The sequence below is a fragment of the Akebia trifoliata genome, chromosome 10 (assembly GCF_017979445.1).
Source record: "Akebia trifoliata isolate Shusen 1 chromosome 10, ASM1797944v1, whole genome shotgun sequence".
Taxonomy (NCBI): domain Eukaryota; kingdom Viridiplantae; phylum Streptophyta; class Magnoliopsida; order Ranunculales; family Lardizabalaceae; genus Akebia; species Akebia trifoliata.
Genome location: NC_141384.1, coordinates 30,389,463 through 30,407,758, shown reverse-complemented (window position 1 = coordinate 30,407,758; position 18,296 = coordinate 30,389,463). Strand labels below are relative to the sequence as shown.

General features: G+C 32.0%; 2 protein-coding genes across 2 annotated transcripts; both read right to left on the bottom strand.

Moving 5' to 3' along the window:
* Positions 1 to 3,110: 3,110 nt before the first annotated feature.
* LOC147393792 (uncharacterized) lies at positions 3,111 to 4,550 on the bottom strand. The gene is made up of 3 exons (XM_086455142.1): positions 4,179 to 4,550; positions 3,669 to 3,897; positions 3,111 to 3,592 (listed from the first exon to the last, which is right to left on the bottom strand). The coding sequence occupies exons 1-3, from the start codon at positions 4,548 to 4,550 to the stop codon at positions 3,111 to 3,113; spliced, it is 1,083 nt and encodes a 360-aa protein (XP_086311268.1).
* A 409-nt stretch (positions 4,551 to 4,959) lies between these two features.
* LOC147393791 (L10-interacting MYB domain-containing protein-like) lies at positions 4,960 to 6,411 on the bottom strand. The gene is made up of 3 exons (XM_086456583.1): positions 6,392 to 6,411; positions 5,508 to 5,831; positions 4,960 to 5,422 (listed from the first exon to the last, which is right to left on the bottom strand). The coding sequence occupies exons 2-3, from the start codon at positions 5,829 to 5,831 to the stop codon at positions 5,021 to 5,023; spliced, it is 726 nt and encodes a 241-aa protein (XP_086312709.1). The 5' UTR covers positions 6,392 to 6,411; the 3' UTR covers positions 4,960 to 5,020.
* Positions 6,412 to 18,296: the final 11,885 nt, after the last annotated feature.

Below are 18,296 nucleotides of genomic sequence, written 5' to 3'. Positions count from 1 at the left end.
GCAGCCAAAGGTATTCATGAACAAGCAGATGTAAACACCCTCTTATCCTTTCTCAATTGGCTCAAAGGGAGCTTCAACGATCCAATCGTCCCTAAAAGCAAACCCACAATCCAAAACCACCGAACTTCACAGATTCAAAACCGTGGATGGTTTTGTACATAATAAGAGGAGATGATGGGTTGATGGTGAGAAATGAGGAAGACCTAGAGTGGGTTTAAATAGGTAGAGTAGTCAATGTGAACCGTTGGATGTAATAAAGTAGGTGAAATAGAGGATCTAAGAGGAAAGATTTTCTCGTTATCCTAGAGGGGATGAGAGGGTGTAGTTATTGGACAATGGGCATCACTTTTTAGACAGAATCTAATAGTAAAATTATAAGGGGTCGGATTTTGGCATCTGATCTTTGCCTATTATGGCGTTTTATTTATTTATTTATTTTTTGATAAATAGTAAAAACCAGGCGTTTTATTTAGAGTGCTGATAATGTGACGGACTTGACGCACGCTGATGTGGCAGCATATAATTGATTAAAAAAAAATATGAATTTCTTTCTCGCCAGTGGTGGCAAAAAGAAAATCAGCTTATGACATTTAAGGTTATGATCCAATCAAATATGATTATAGAGAATAAAATTATATGAAATTAAAAAAAAATTATTATTTTTCACTGTTAAATTTTATTTATAAATGTGGGTGTTTGAGTATTGTCCGTTTTATACATCATGCATCAAACTCAAAAAAAAATTATTTTTAAATATATATATTTTTTTAATATGAATATTTTTATGAAATCTAGATATTTGTATTGTTAGATTGTCAATGTGAGCCCAACAATCTTTTTTAAGATTTGAAATCTAAAAAAATAATTATATGGACAGGGAATAAGTAAGAGAGAAATTTTCTCTCATTTTTTTTATAAAATAAATTATGTACTTTCATGTCAGCGTGCATCAAGTTAATCCACCAAAAATCTGTCATATTATCAGCACTCTTTTATTTATGTTCATTTACTACTTAGATGTTTTGTTTGACCCTAAACTTCTACAAAAGTATAAAAAAAAAATAGAGGACAGGATTGACAAAGTATTTGTGGATCCGATAGGCCCTTTAGAGTTTGTTATAAAGGCAGTAAATGAACACAAATAAAATGCTATAATAGCAAAGATGAGATGCTAAAAGACGACTGTTATAATTTCACTATTAGATTCTCCTTAAAAAGTGATGCCCACCAACCAACAACTACACCCTCTCTTATAATGAGAAAATCTATCCTCTTAGATACATTTTTTTTTAAATTATAAATGAGTTGTGCTAGAGTGACCTCAGCGAGTGATACCTTGACATGGTGGTGCGCATATCTGTAGACGCGATTTACTCATAATTGAGACCAAGACACGTTGCATGCAACGAGTTGCTTTAGCTCATTATTTATGAAAGTATAAATATAAAACAAATAAAAATAAATAAAAAAATACTCTGCATATTGAGTTAATAAGATTTTAAACCTTACTTGGGGTTATTGAACCCACATAGATTATCACATTGACGATTGAAGTCAACATTCTTCTATATTTTATGGAAGACATCATATTCATAATATTTTTTTAAGACTTGATCCAAGATCCTAAAAATAGACGACTAGTGTACACCCAAAACTTAAAATTAAAAATCAATGGTGAAAATACTACTTGAACAAATTTAAGAGTAGTTAAAATACTACTTGATAGATTTTGACAAAATATGCTCTTTGTGCATTCAAAAACATGATCTCATGCCAAGAGTGGATTGCCAAGGAAAAATTTAATCATAAATTGGGTCAACAGATTGGGAATAGAGATCAAAACAAATTCACCATGTTTTATTTTTGCCTTCTATTATGAATTTTTTAATGAAAACTAAATGGCTGTGGTGTTGAATTTCCAATGTAATAACTCTTGTGGACACAAGGACGAGAACTTACTAAGGTTAGTCTGGTTCATAAGCAAATAATTACAACCACACAATTATTCACGTTACCAGAACAGATGGCCACCAACTTAGGGCCTGATTGATTCAGCTGCTAGAATCTGCTGTCAGCTTCTGCTGTCAGAATCTGATGTCAGAATCTGAAATACTGAAATACTGAAAAACTTGCTTGATAGAGCTTTTTAAAAGTGTTGTGCTGTCAGAATCTGGTAATTACTGCTTGATACAGCTTCAAGAATTTGCTGTATTAGGGTAAAATGACCAAAATACCCTTAAGGTTGATAATGCACCCAGAATACATTAAAAATTATCAGAATACCCCTATAATTATATAATTACACTAAATATATATAAATATAATAAAATTATATAAAAATTAAAATAATTATTATTTTAATTTTAAAATGTCTACAAAAATTATAGAAAAATTTATAATTCTACAGAAATTTCGGCAGCATCTCCTCTGAAAAATGGACATATGAAATTTTCCTGATAAACAAAATACCTGCATAATATGCAATCCAAAATTCACATTGTACATAACACATCCACATTACATCGTATATACATAACACATCTACATAACATTTAATTTACATTCTGACATCATTTAAACATAATAATCATAATTAATATAATAAGTAAAACTGAAATAAAAAAAACATGAACAATATACATCCAACAAATGCATACAAAAGATATTTTTCATTCTTCTTATTTGACTCCGTTACTTTATCTTGAGGAACATTATCATTGATAATGTCAACTTCATCTACCCACAGAAAAGACCCTGCATGTCTCTATAAAGTAAAATAACACATGAATTACTATCAATGTCACCAAATATAAATACGCACCCAACATTAATATCAATACCATATTACCTGCCAAGATGGTCACCTATAAAACATCCTCCCATAATTTTCTTTTGTTTTACCTGTGACTAATGTCATCACTCGACCACATGAACAACATGGTGGATACGTATAGTTTGCCATCAATGCTATTCATCATACACAAAGACAACAAATAAATAATCATAGAATCTTCAAAATATACTTAAAAATAGTATAATTTTTATTCCAACATCGTTTAATAGTATTTATAATTACAATACAAAATAAAAAAATAAAATATGAAAATGTATCAATGATTGCCAGTAAAAATGGCATCAGCTATTAAATCCCTATGCATTTTCATTATTTGTTGACTCTGATGACCTACTAATGGGGGAACTGGATACTCTTGATTAGTGATACCCTCTTCTAGTACTCCCGTAGATCTTTCTTCCACTCCCATAGATCCTTCTTCCTCGAATAGAGCAAATTCTTCATCAACAATCGCTTGTTTTCTGATAAAATTATGCAATGCCATACAAGCAACAACAATGTTTCGTTGTTTGTCTAAATTATATGAACGCATCAACTTTAAGATTGACCATTTTACTTTCAAAACCCCAAAGGTTCGTTCGATCACGTTCCGAAGTGACGAATGTAAATGATTGAATAGCTCATTTCGACCATTTGCCCGTGATCTTCTATAGTCTTGTATATGGTATCGAACACCTCGATAAGGTGCGAGATAACCATCCATGAGTGGGTACCCAGCGTCTACCAAATAGTATTTACCTATTATCCAAAAAAAATTAATAATTTCTAGGATTAAATATAAACAGATATAATTGACAAACTTTGAAAAATATACCTGGTGGAGGATATGGAAAATTTAAACTGAGAGTATTCACTGTCTCAAAGAAGACACGTGAATCATTAGCCGACCTTTCCCAACCAACCACCACATGAGTGAACAACATGTCAAACGAACATGTTGCCATTATATTTTGTGTGAGTCCCTTATGTCCTCGATATCGTATTTGTTCTGCAATTGATACAAATGCACTAACATGCGTCCCGTCTATCGCTCCAATACAATCCTACATATTTTTAAGGTATATTAATATATAAACATTAATAAAACAAATATTTTTCATATATATATATATATATATATATATATAATTACCTTAAAATATGACAAAAAATGAGGATTGTTACGGATGTGCGAAGAGACTTCATTGAGGTCGGGAGGTACAATTAAGGACATTGACAAGTTCACAATAGCCAAAAGAACTTTGTTGAAATACTTGCTAACTGTTTGAGGTGAGTGATCGAAATGATTTGCAATTAATCTTTGACCTTGATTATGTCCTATTACCAATAAGAACATCGCTAGTTGTTCTTGAATAGTAACGTAACGTCCCATCTTCAATAGACCTTGATCTTTCAAAATACTACACAGATTTATAAATACGTGTCGTTCCATTTTAAATAGTGCATGACACGTCGCACGATTATCATCTAGTGTTTCCCGCACAAAGTCAATCCCCTTTAACTGACTATTACTATGTGGCTCCCTATATAAGAAATTATCACAATAAAATAATGAACCTAACACGCCTCCTGTAGTAGCCATACGTAAACCACTTGACTCGACAGTATTGGTGGTATCACCATTTGAACCGATTGTATCAGTTGTATCATCTGAATCGATAGTAATCGTGGTATCAATTGTATCATCTGAATCCATATGACCTGCTTATAAATTTATATTAGTCCTATATATCCATCTAACAAAACATATTAATCACAATATCCATCTAATAACAAATAAAATATCAGATATCCATCAACAAAAAATATATTGACCAAACTTCATAGTATATTACACCATAACACATCCAAAAAGTAACCAATGTATATTGCACCCTATAAGTGCATCATAAGACCCACATAAAATATTCAAGTAACATATAAACGTGTCTAAACATTTTTCCCAGTCATAAAATCAGACATCTCGTCCTCCAGCCATCCAAGACGAACCTCTGCTGATCGTAACGCACAAAATATTTCTCTGAATTGTTTGTTCTTACCAAACATCTTTAATGCAAAACGATAAAGATCACTCTTGGGGGTTAAATCTGATCGTTCATCTAAGAGAGACACCGACTCTTGAATACTGCCTTTCTTAATATTAGTGGGATTGGTAGCAGCATATGTCTAAACATGAACTGCATCTGCGAGCTTCTCCAATGACTGGCCAATTTGCATTGCAGTAGTCTTCTTCTGCCTACGACCATGAGGTGGTAGATGATCATCACTTCTACGTCGAGCAGAGTATGTGGGTAGGGGTACAGTATGGTTAGCATCATCCTCAAACTCATTATCAGCATCAGGAGTAAAGTCTAAAGGTGTATCAGACTCTGGAGGTTGAGTCGCCATAACATCATCTAGATCATCCGCATCAAGATTCTCATTCTGAGGTGTTGATGCAGATGGCATTGTACCAGATGCAGGCGACCACATGCGGTTACCAGTGGCATATGTGCCTCCAAAAATGAAATCTAATTGTTGCGCAAACTTCAGAGGTTCCTTTCGGAATATTGCATCTTTTGGATGATGCTTTAAAAAAATATAAACCCTAAGTTAACTAAAGAAACAAAAATCTTAAAATAAATAAAATGTCAAATTAACAAAAAAAATGTACCTCCAACCACCCATCCCACCACTCATCACTCGCATCTAATATGCCAGTCTCAATATCATAAGAGACGCCAGTATTCGTGCAAATCTTATTCCAACGTCCCCAAATGCCTTTTTGTCTATCCCATTTGTTCTTCATTTGCCCTCTATCGTAATAAACATTTGTTCTTTTGTTAAACTCCTTGACCAAGATATCATAACCGGTCTTGTCAAGTACTTTATGCGGTCTCCTCCCCTTCTTAACTAAGTCATAACAGATCTCAACCCAAACTTCATGTTGTTTGGGTGTCCAATCTGCTTTCGCACTTTTTGAATTGTTATCTTCCATCTGTCAATGGTAATAACAAGAGTAGCGCATAGAATGGAACATGTCATATTCTATTTCAATAATATAACATGACTGAGGTGTTGAACAATAATTGTTGTGTGTGTGTGCGTGTGTAAGTTGAAGAAAAAAAAATATATATTTTAACTTTTGCACAGTGTATAATCAAAAAGAGAAACCAGGAGGCAATGTCAGGTTACCATATAGATAGCCGGAAGAACGCACAGTTCTCAGTCCCACGGTGAGGGAGCCCTGTGTTCTCAATCTTTGACTGTACAACGTACAGTAATTGTTGTGTGCGTGTGTAAGTTAAACAAAAACATATATAAATTTTTGAACTAACAATCAACAGATGAAACTGAACAATCACAAGTTATTTGCACGTAACTAAATTTTAACATTCCTCCCTACATGTAAAAAATAATTAGATTGCCTCCTTGCATGTGGGATCCGAAAGCCTGACAGCCTCTTTGTCATTGATTGTATAACTCTATTGTAAAACATTATGTATTGTCTCTCTATGTAACACATCTGCCCAACTCAACTTTACTAGAATGCTATACCTTCTAGATGAGAATCCAACAAAGGTTTGGCTCAAATTATTATCTCAACACCAAGGATATGGGAGACCACAATATCTAATCCCATCTTCTTTTCCTTAAATAATACTTGATATAAATTATTTTTTTATTGACATAGATGAATGCAACTAGAAACAACAGATCACTAAGGATGTTAATGCATCATATCTCATCCAAAATTCAATCGAATCTAATAGATATTTTTCGATTTGGATTGAGTTTTTAGGATGATCTCTTTAAAGTTGTTAATGAATCAAATCGTACCTAATATAAATGTTTTTTTTTTCTCTTGACATTATTCTTTTAGGATTACCCCCACCCAAAAAATAAAAAATAACTTTGCTTTTAACATTTTTGCATTTACAATTAAGCATCAAAACCATCCAACTTTCTCACCAATCTCCATCACAAACTCTTCTGTTCTCTAAATTTCTCTCAATCCAAACACAGCATTAAGGGAAATTGTGAGAGGTGTGTAAAATTTATAAGCAATTTGGAGGACATCCAAACACTAATAGGGCTCATGTAATGATCAACCAATTAATTGAATAGAAATTATATCTTCAACAAAGTTAATATTATCACATTGAATTCCAAGAGTTCTCTCAACAAGCAGGGATTAGGCCTCATCAAGTGTAGGTCTCATTCATGAGAAATTTCTGGCTAATATTTGGTTCGAGGCTACGCATTTTAAAACTGAAGGTGAAACCTGGGAAGACTAATGACACCATGTTATCAAAAAGAAAAGAAAAGAAAAGAATAATTTATGTAATACATGTGCATTCCCACATGCAACCTACTAGTAAAATAAAATAATTGATAACATGGTTCAATAATGTGAATGACTCCACCCATAAACTCCATGAATCTGATTTAATGCGTTTAATAGGTACCGCATTGGTCCAAAAAGATGACAATGGGAGATCAAGTAAGTTGCAACTATGTCCATATCAACCAAGAAAGTCTCCTCACGAACTATCAGCCATGAAAATCTAAAATCTGCCCTAAAAATTACCAATCAAGATAATGTGTATTTGGATATCCAAGAAGACAGATCTACAAAAGTACTCATTGAATTTATGAGTCCAAAAGTGCATGTGACAAGGTTCTTTAATGGGGTGTGACCACCAAAGCTTTTTGTGCCATAAGGGCACATTATTCTATACAACTCGAATGTTACTTTTCCAACAGAGACAAGTTGCCTCAGAATCTAAATTAATTGACCAAGTAACTGAAAAATGTATTTTAAAAATCCATATAGCCAAAGAGACATTGCAGCTTTAAGTCACTAATAATGATGATGAAGGAAGAAAACTAAGTATCAATTACCCCATGAAATTTAATATGAAATTTCCAAGCTAAGCACAGCATTGTGGCTTGATAGACTGGCAAACCTCTATTGGTTGGCTAAGCACCTCCTTAGATGCAAATAACTCATTTTAAGAATAATATATTTTGTTAAAGCCATGATAAGATTTTTCATCCTGTAACGTTGTTCTTAGTCTAATGGGAAGTCAATGAAACACAAAAACCCAACGAATTTAAACAGAATCAAAACATAAAATAAAAAAGTAGAGATTAAATGATCATGCAAGCCAGAAAAAATGAGAGAGATTAAAGTCAAGATTTACATCTTGAACATTTTAATCGCTCATAAATAGCCCTAAAAATGAACACAAAAACATCCAAAATTTGGAATGGAAGAATATCGTATTTGGGTACACCCAATCATTTGGAATGGTGAATAAAAATAAATAACAAAAATAAGCAAAATTTTCTGTTAATCGAACAAGAAATTGGTGAATATTATTTTTTTCTATTATAATTTTTTAATAAAAATCTAACAAGAAATTGAAAATTACAAAAACCCTAATAGATTGTTTTCTGTTAATCGAACATTCAAGTTGGAATTTCGTAAAAAATCGAAATCCATAACAGAGAGAGAGAGAACTCACAGGTCTTCAGTTGCTGTGTGAATGAATCGAAAGCCGATCGAAAAAGGGGCAAAGGAGAGATTGAGTTCACGTTCGGAAAACTGATCGGCGTTGTCGTCAGTTTAACCAAGACAACGTCTTCGTTGTCGTCAATGGTAAACGGTTGAAAAACTGATCGGCGTCGTAGAGGTGGGTCACCGTTAGCTGTCGGAATCGATGAGAGAGAGTGTGTGTGTGATATGGATCGAAAACAGTCGAAGTTATAATCGCGGACTGAGCGTGTAAATTTGATAAATGATGAGGGGTATATTTGTCATTTCACTACGACGCGTTAAAACGCAGCTGCGCGAAACGGCTCACATGCGCTTTTCAAAACTCCGTTTTTTTTTTCAAATTTGCGTTTACAACTTCAAAACGCCGCGTTTAGAAGTGATATCAAGCATGCGAAATTTCGTAAAATCTCGCTTTTTGACGCAAACGCCGGTAAAGCCGTGTTTAGAAGCGCAATCAATCGGCCCCTTAAAGATTAGAAAATAATCACGTTCACACGCATGTACAAGTTACAGATAAACTTATATGAAGATCTCAGATCAATTGATTCCACTAAATTCGATATTTTAATAACAAAACAAATTAAAATCTTCCTAAAGCACCCACCAATACGGATCATCCCCAAAATCTCCACAAATCTTCCTGGTTAGCTACCTACCCCAATAACCAATAAAGTGAGTTACATGCAATGAGCACAACTTGAAAAAAAGCTTTGAAATCTTGTTGATTTGACTTCCACGAAATCTTTATGCGAGTGGCTCAGCGACCTTCCCAATCCCAAACCAAAGTAGCTTTTGCAGTTGCCACTCGATTTCCAAGTAACAACCAAAAGAACGAATGGCACAAAATAAAGAGAAATTGTTTATATACAAAAACTTAAGTATCTCTCTCTAGGTGCTTGGGAGTTCGAAATCAGTCTCTCATCTCAAATACTGGTGCCTATTGGCATCAAAATGTTGTGCTCAACACTTCATTCAAAGGCTTGGATGTCAATATGTCAATCAGTCAACGTTAGTTCTCTCCGGTGAAGGGATATTACATGCATTTGCATATCTATTAATTAATATATTAAAAGGAGATTGTTTCATACGAATTTTTCCTTCACAAAAATACCCTTATTTAGAAAATAAATTTCTTTTATATCCAATAAAAAAAACTCATCCGTCTTCTTTGCCTGTTCACTTTTTTTACAAACCCTATCCAATAGAATTCATTTTTGCTAATGAAACGGTTGAACCGTTACAATATAATTGGAAGCCATTGAAAAAACACAAATAAAAGAAGATTGTTGAAATTCTTAATCGTAGCCAAGAGAAACTCTTTGAATCTGATCTCTCCAAACCTAATCCAGACTACTGGTTGCTTTTTTTAGGTAATTTTTCTTCCTAATAATCGAGGTCACCGTCTAGGGCTCAAGTCGATTACGATTACTTCATAATGCTTCTACAGATTGGAGAACCTAATCGAGGCTACGAGTTATATTTTTGCTAATTTTTCCTCTTAATAATCGAGGTCACCTTCTAGGGCTCGAGTCGATGACGCTTACTTCATAACGCTTCTACTGATTGGAGAAAGCGGGTAAGATTTCAAATCTCGATCTCTCAAGAGTCTCTTCGATTTAGTATTTGTTTGAACCGTATTTCTTGGGTTTGAATTTTAGTTTTCTATGTTATTTCTGATAAAAATTCGTCTCTATGATCTCTATGTTTCTCTTTCTCATAGTAGTGTGTTTTTTGTTGATTGGAGAGATCCAAAGATTTCTTTTTAGATCAATTTCGATTTTTTTTAGCCTTTAAGGAAGAAGATTTAAGTGTTTTATCGATCTTCTAACTTGGTTTTGATGATTCAAATTGACCCAATTTGGAATGGGTTTTGTTTATGAATTGTTTTTTGGCTCTTTTTCTTTTGGTTGTTTTAAAACTATTTATTGCATAGGTTGTAAACTCCTGTTCTTCTTAATATACTATTATTATTTTATTCCATTTTTTTTTCATTTATAAATTTGTTAGTGTTGGCTCTATTCTTTTAGTTTGGTGATTCTTGTTTCAAATTGTTTTAGAAATGTTTTGATGATTCGGTTTGTTTTATTCTGGGCTTCTTTTTTACTACTTTTTAGATTTTATTTAAAATCATTGGGGGATGGAACCATTTTAGTGTAACAGGTTCTACTTCGTGAATCAAATTTCGTGAGAGAAGGGTATTTGAGAGGAGAGTGCAGTCTTGGAGACTTGCAATGTGCTTCTTCAACATTTATTATGCATTTCAATACTAACAATGATGGGCTAATATCTTTTGCAAAGTGAGTTATTAATCAATTACTTTTATTTTGCAAATGAATGATAAAATAAAGATCAGTACACAGTCAGATTTTCAGATCCTATACCCTCAATTTTGGTTCATGCAGATTTAAGCTCTTTGTGTTAATGTTATATCTTTTTTTAACACTCCTCAGTATGCCATAATCAAAGTTCTCTGTTGCATTTAAGATGTTTGACCATGACAATGATGGGTATGTTCTTCTTTTCCTCCAGCCTCCCCCTTTATTCATTTTTTTTAATTATATGGGTTTTTGGTTAGCGAAACTGTCATGTATTTAGTTCAATTTCGGAATTCTTTCCATTTGCATTCTTGACTATGCTGCTTATAATTTTTTGTCTATGAGTTGTACTTAATAATGATTGAAACCATTTAATCGCGGAAAGATAAAGATGGAGTTCAAGAAAGTAATGGCATTGATGCAAGCTCACAACGATGGATTGTTAATTGGCCTTCTGTAGAAAATGGATGTCTATTAGAATTCTTCTTTGGCAATGATGGAAAGACATGCCTTCGACATGGCAAGGATGCATTAAAGTATGTTTCTTTATTTTTATTTTTTCTTAGGCAACCAATATTTAGAGGTCAACAAAAGTGAAGATGGGTTCAACAGCTTCTAAACCAAGGATATGGGATCAACACTCCACATGCCTTTACCAATTTGGCTAAGTTGGCACCTTCAAGTAAGCTTTATTATACTTGTCATAGTATTTTTCTTGACTTCTATGTAAATTCATAAAATGCCTTTGTTATGAATTGCTTAGCTAGAATATATTTCTTTATCTGATTTTTTTATTTTATTTTTAATTAAAGTCCTTCAAACTTACACATTTGCACTATATATGTTTAATTAATCTCTTGAAACATGATACTAATAAGGAACCAAGAAAATATTTTGTAGGCTCACCAAGAATTATCGAAGTTTCTCTATAATATTGGTTATACTCTTTTATGTGACCTAGAACCTTCTAGGATCTACTGAGAAAATCAATATGTTCTTATAGAATACGAAGTATCTAGAACATTTTGTCAAGGTTGTCATGCTATCTAATAGAGTAATCTTACCAACTGACTATTTTAATAAGGAAATGGGCATTGTTCTTATGTGAGATTCCCCAATAGTTTTTTGGGTGACGGAACTTCTGGGTACTTTATTCATGCAAGTTTTGTCCTTACCATCGTTGATAACTGTAGATTTAATATTTGAATGGCAAGATCTCCAACTTCGCCAAGGAATCTATTCTCATTTATTACTCTGTTATTATTTTTTATTTGTTTCGATCGTTATTGTGTTTTTTTACATATTAAGAACCTCTAATCTTTTGTTGACTTAAATCATTCATCTATTTCTTTGATTTCAGTTTCTTTAACATCTCAATTTCATCATCACCGGTCTTTTGGTATTTATCGTGTTAAATTTATGATTGTATTTTATTTTGTTTGTGTGATCTCATTATATTTATTGCTGTTGATATATTATTAAAGATTGTGAAAATAAAACTGTACCCTTCAAAATATGAGATTTTGTAGTTTAAATGTCTTCATGAATTCTAGAGAATCAACTTCACCACGTGCCAATCCCTCGGTGAAGTTTATCTACAAGAACTTAAAGAAGCACTAATTTATTAGGCGCATTCTAGATTATTCGTCGAGTCTCCTGTTACTTACAACTGTCCAGCAATCTCATGGAATCATCGATAACAAGATCTTTCCAACTATTACAATCTCTAAAATTGATTAAGAGCATCAAATTCAGGACTTAGTTGATTTCTTAGGTGATTTATGACAAAGGAAAGTTAATTAAAGGAGGTAAAAAAAAAATATTTCTTGACAAAATGTGTTGGTGCCAACAACGGAACTTGTCTCAAGGGTTCACATTGAAGTTAGCATTTTGCAACTCATTGACTCTAGAGTATTGAATTGTTTTTGTTATTTTTACTCCTTATTTTATCTAGCTTGCAAGACTATGGACTAAAAATATAGCACATGCTTCTTCTCCCTCTCTCTCTAAAAAATTAAGGCCTTGCAGATCTTTGTTTATTCAATGGCTTTGCGTAAATGCTCATTTAATTTATTTCACTCTTTGAGATCCCCTACTTCTTATTTTTTCTCCTTAGATTGATCCTTCTTATTTTCTTCTTTGTTTGTGCTGCAAATGCGGGTCCAAGGAATTGAATTTTCAGGGAGAGACTTGGGTTTATTGTTTTCTTTTGGTTTGTCCCAGATGCTTTGTTGAATTCATGATGAAATTTTGAAGAGCTATGATAGGGATGATGTGAGTTTGAAATATATTTGTTTTGTTATAAGTTCCTCAATTACTTCTATCTATAAATTCTTCAGTTACGACTTTTGGGATTTGATGATTTTTTATTTGTATTTTGTAACTTGTTTGACTTTTTTTTTCTTTTTCTATTCTCATCATTTGTTTTTAGTTGATGGGATAGTGATTTGGATTATTGGGTTTTGTAGGTTCTTTTGTTGGGTTTGCATTTTATTCATTCTTCTTTATGGATGGGAAATGAGTATATTTTGTTTTCTAACCTTGGATTTTTCCTTCTTGATGACTAGCAGAGAAAAAAAAAAAGAACTTTTTTTGCCTTAATGATTTATTGGTGTCTATTATGTTGTTGTATAAGCCTATTTGCACTGAGTAAGGTCTCTCGATGGCAATATCTATATCTAACAGGGGAGACCTTTAAAATTTTAAAAGGTGATTAAACCGATTAATATCAATATCAATATCTATATTATATATGACTACAATATGAAATATTACTAAATAAATTAAACTGATTTTACTCTAAATCATTGGGAAAAGATATGATTCATGCGATATTAGTTGAACCATACATGATCCCGCAATAGTACAATTTCTTGAACTGAATAAAGTTAAAAGGTGATGCACACAATCTTATACTGATTTCACTCCATTGGTGTGTTGTTGGCTGCTACAATTTGAAGTTGGAATTTTTTTTTACAGTAGAAAATACAAATACTCCTATGCTCTACATTTTATAAATTCGTTTCAGTATGCATTAAGGCACCATCGCATGTCTCAATTACATCAGCTATGACTAAATTAAGTTGTTATGGAAGAAAAATTGTGCTGTTATTCTTGATTTGGTTAGTTGTGTCTGATATTTGGTCAGTTGGTTAGAAATTACGTCAAATAATGAAATAGGAGATTTAACAACGCAAAAAATAGGATTGCATTATTAGGAAGTCCATCCTACATTCCCTCCTCCCTCACATCAACATATGCCACCTAAACCACAATCCTAGAAATTGAACCATATACCAACTCTTCTACAAATTTTCTTTTGGCATGTATTGAAGTGTGGGAGGAGGTTTTCAATCCTCCACCTTGGGTGTACACAATCTAGATTTTGTGAGGACCGGATATTGGGTATTGTTGTGTTCTGAATACCTTTGATATGGTGGGTGCTGGTATCTTAGAATGATTAATTTCTTTGGTCTCCACTAGATTCTTAATATAATTTTTATTTTTTTTATTGGTATAGAACATGAATTTTAGCTATATTTGAGTACAACATGACAATATTTTCATTATATTCAAACAATAAACTAGGTGCTTCATATGGTGTTTCAATTTATTTATATATATATTTTGACATCCTTGGGTTGGTTTGCAATTATTAAGCACAAAGAGCCATCTAGATCTTTATACTAGATCTACTCCTTGAATTCTTTACCTTCCGAAGCAAACAAAATAAATGGATATTGGTTGGTGGGTTTCAAATGATAAATGCAATGACCTGACTTTGTGCAAATTCAGTTGGAATAAGAATTATCAACAGTGAAAGCCTTGATCATTAATAAATGAACTGTTGTAATTAATGCAATAGCCTTGTTTTAATATAAATCAACTACTTTGGTCAATGTCAATCTATCACTTATTTTTTCTCTTTCTTTGAGATCTCTCTAGCACATATGTCAATATTGGATAGATTTAAGAATCAAATTGAATGATTGAATCTAAAATGTCTTGAGCTTTGCAGACCATCTCGACTAAGATCAACATGCAGGTCATCAGTTTGATTGGCTGTTGACAACTTCCTTCTCATCACTTGTTACAGTAATTGAACTAATGGATTTAATTCTTCCTAAAGATTGAGTTGTTAACCTTCACATGTTTATTTTGTGAGATAAAATTTTGGTTTACTCATGAACTTAATTGTGAATTTCAAAGATGTTCTATATAACTTTTACATGTTAGCAAAGAAGATCAAGATGGTTTATTTGATATGTTTGTTGCAGTTTTATTATTAATATTATTAATGTGATTGGTCAGGAAAATCTTGTTTCAACAAATTGCATTAAACCAAAATGTATTTCTTTACTCTATTTTAGAAGAATTGTTAAGGTTTTCACTTGTTAAACAAAAAAAGAACTATAAATTAGTTAGTTGTGATTACAAGGGATAGTATCACTTAATATTGCTAAAGTTCGAGATTTGTACACATCCAATTCATATCATTAAATGAAAGATCTTTGATTGTAAATTAATTTTCGGATGCTATTTATTAAAATTATTGGGGATACTTTTTAGTAAAAGAAAAATATCCACGTGCAACGCACGTGCATTTTACTAGTTTGATAAAAAATAGAAAGTAATTGTGGGAAAAAATAACTTAAGATATATATATATATATATATATATATATATATATATTTGATAAATAAGATAAAATATTTTTAGAAAATTAAAAAGAATAAATTTCTTTTTAAAAAATTTAAAATTTTTACTTTTCGAAAATATATATTTTTTAAATTAATCCAAATAATCTTTTTAACTTCTCAATTTTTAAAAGAAAAAAAAATTACTTTTTAAGTTATACGGGGTTTCAACATGCATGCCGAAATCAGTCAAGGACGTTTTTATTGGTTGGTCGTCAATCGATTACTCGTTTGGTGGGTTAAAGAAGATGTTGTGGAGAATTACACCTTTCGTAATTTGTAGGGGGATATAGCTTGAAAGGAATAGGCGTATTTTCGAGGGGAAACAGAAAGACTATTTGGATACAATTATGTCTATCTTGGGCCTCATATTTTGCTGGTCCAAAGTTTATAAGGAGTTTAGGGGATTGTACTTTGAGGACGTTTTGTACAGATGGGATGGGATTTGTTGTTTTATGTGTGAGTAGTTTTTTTGTAAAGTCTCGTCAAGTTGATCAATTCGACTGACTTGGCTTTGTTTCATGAATACAATACTATTTATCAAAAAAAAAAAAAAAAAAAAATTTAAAATTATTTGAATTATTTTAAAAAAATTACTTCTAAAAAATAAATTTTTAATTTTTTTAATAGATTAAAATTTTAATTTCTACTTTACAAAATTTATTTTATCCCAAAATTACATTCTCTCACAGTTATATTCTACCTTCTACATTGTATTCAAACGAAAACAAAGTTGAAAAAGTAATTTTTTGAGAGAGAATTCTTAACTTTAGATGAAAACATAGTTATTTGTCATCTTTGGGGGTGTACCTGAATTCGAGGTTGATCGGAATTGATCTCATAAGGATTGAACTAAATCCAAAAATGGCTAACAAGATATCAGATTGAACTCTTGTCAAATAAAAAATCCATCAAATCTGAATTTATAGTGTTGGATCCTTTTCAAAACCAAGTCCTTGATCCTTTCCAAAGTAAATGGATTGGACCAGATTGGATTGGATATGGGTCTGATCTGATCCATTGATAGTCCTACCCTATAAGACTAAAAACTATTGGAATTTTTGGAGTGTCCAACAATGTTAGTTATTCTACATCCACGATGGTAGGAATAAATGTGATTTTCGCTCATTATAAAATGCGTCGTTCGTTGAAGATTTAGTCTTGCGCACCCATCACAAAAACTTATGTAGTGTTTGTTTGCACTATTTTTCAGCGCTTATTGCTGAAAAAAATTAAATTCAGTACTTTTAGTTAAAATAGCGCGTTTGTTTACTTTATATTTTCAGCACTTATTGTTGAAAATAAGTGAAAAAAATTCAACATTATTTTGATGATGAAAAAAAGTGTTGAAGCGGTAAGCACTTCGTTTTTTTCGACACGGACAAGTATGCCTTTATTCTTAAAAAGGATATTATCTCTTATATCTCATGGATAAGTATATAAGCACCCTACAAATTAATAAACCCACACCATGGCTAAATTATTTTGTCTTATATGGGTTAAAAATTTTGGAATGAGTTGATTTTTGGTTAGGATAATCTCCTCATTAGTATATAAGCACCCCACAAATTAATAACCCACACCATGGCTAAATTATTTTGTCTTATATAGTTAAAAGTTTTGGAATAAATTGATTTTTGATGAGGATGATCTCTACAATGAGGAGATCAACCTCACCAAAAAGCAGTACACCCTGAAACTTTTAACCCTATTAAAACAAGTTCAAGAATCGTAAATCGTTCATTTTTTTTTTAAACTATTTTTGACGGGTTAGAAGTTTCAATATGGACTGATTTTTGGTGAGGATGATCTCTAGACCATATAGACCATCCTCACTAAAAATTTGCTCATTCCAAAAAGTTTAACTTATATAAAACAAAGAAAAATTGGCTATGGTGTGGGTTGCCCTTATTAATTCATAGGATGCTTTTATAATTACACATCCTTCATTTCTATTGAAAATTATTCATCTAAAATTAAGTTATTTTAATGTTGATTTTAAATTTTGGTGAGTTGTATGACATTATTATTTTGAATTTGAAATTTGTGGATTTTTATAAATAGAAATTATTATTTATAAATTGAAGATTTAAGTATTATTTATTATTTAAAAATGAATTGTATTTTAATTTTATAAGAAATAATATATTTTTTTGTGTTTGATAAGAAATAGGCATTTGAAACATGCAAACAATGTATAATACAATTATAAGGGTAACAAAGACAATTTACCAGCTTCAACAATGTGTAGCAAATATGATTCAGCATCTAAACAATCAACTTTTTTAGCACTTAAATTCAGCGTTTATAAGTTTCAGCGTTTAATGCTATTCAGCACTTATTTTTTTTAGTTTAACAAACAGCACCTTACACGAAATAAGAAACATAACAGACGCACGTTAGATAAACTAAAAAGTAAAACAAAGAAATAAAAGAGAGAGAGAGAGAGAGAGAGAGAGAGCTCCTTGTTGAGATTTTAGGATATCAGTAGTATAGAATCATTTGTGATTCTTTCCTTTCTAAGTCTAATTGAGATTAACTGTGAGATCATGCTTAATTAGGAATGATTGGGTGTGATTGTATAGCTGTAAATGAGAGTGATTATGGGTGATTGACTTAATTGTAGGAAAATTCTTCTTTATATACTGGTTGTACAGTAACAGAAGAACATGAATGAAAAATACCATTAATCCTTTCTTTGAAGACTCCCTTCATGCCAAGTTAGAAAAGAAGAAGGCAATCTCGTCTCCTCATTCATGCGCAGCCCTAACCTGCGCACCATCTCTTAACGTGCGCAGCCAAAGGTAATCATGAACAAGCAGATGTAAACACCTTCTTATCCTTCCTCAGTTGGCTCAAAGGGAGCTTCATCGATCCAAACCTCCCTA

Bases quoted from the DNA above. Each gene is read 5' to 3' on its own strand.
- LOC147393792 (XM_086455142.1), bottom strand. From the start codon at position 4,550: ATGGATTCAGATGATACAATTGATACCACGATTACTATCGATTCAGAT. The intron at 3,898-4,178 runs GTAATAGGACAT...AAAAATATGTAG, and splicing joins AACTAGCGATGTTCTTATTG to GATTGTATTGGAGCGATAGA. The intron at 3,593-3,668 runs GTATATTTTTCA...TTTGGATAATAG, and splicing joins TTTTCCATATCCTCCACCAG to GTAAATACTATTTGGTAGAC.
- LOC147393791 (XM_086456583.1), bottom strand. From the start codon at position 5,831: ATGGAAGATAACAATTCAAAAAGTGCGAAAGCAGATTGGACACCCAAA. The intron at 5,423-5,507 runs GTACATTTTTTT...ATTTTTTTAAAG, and splicing joins GGTGGGATGGGTGGTTGGAG to CATCATCCAAAAGATGCAAT.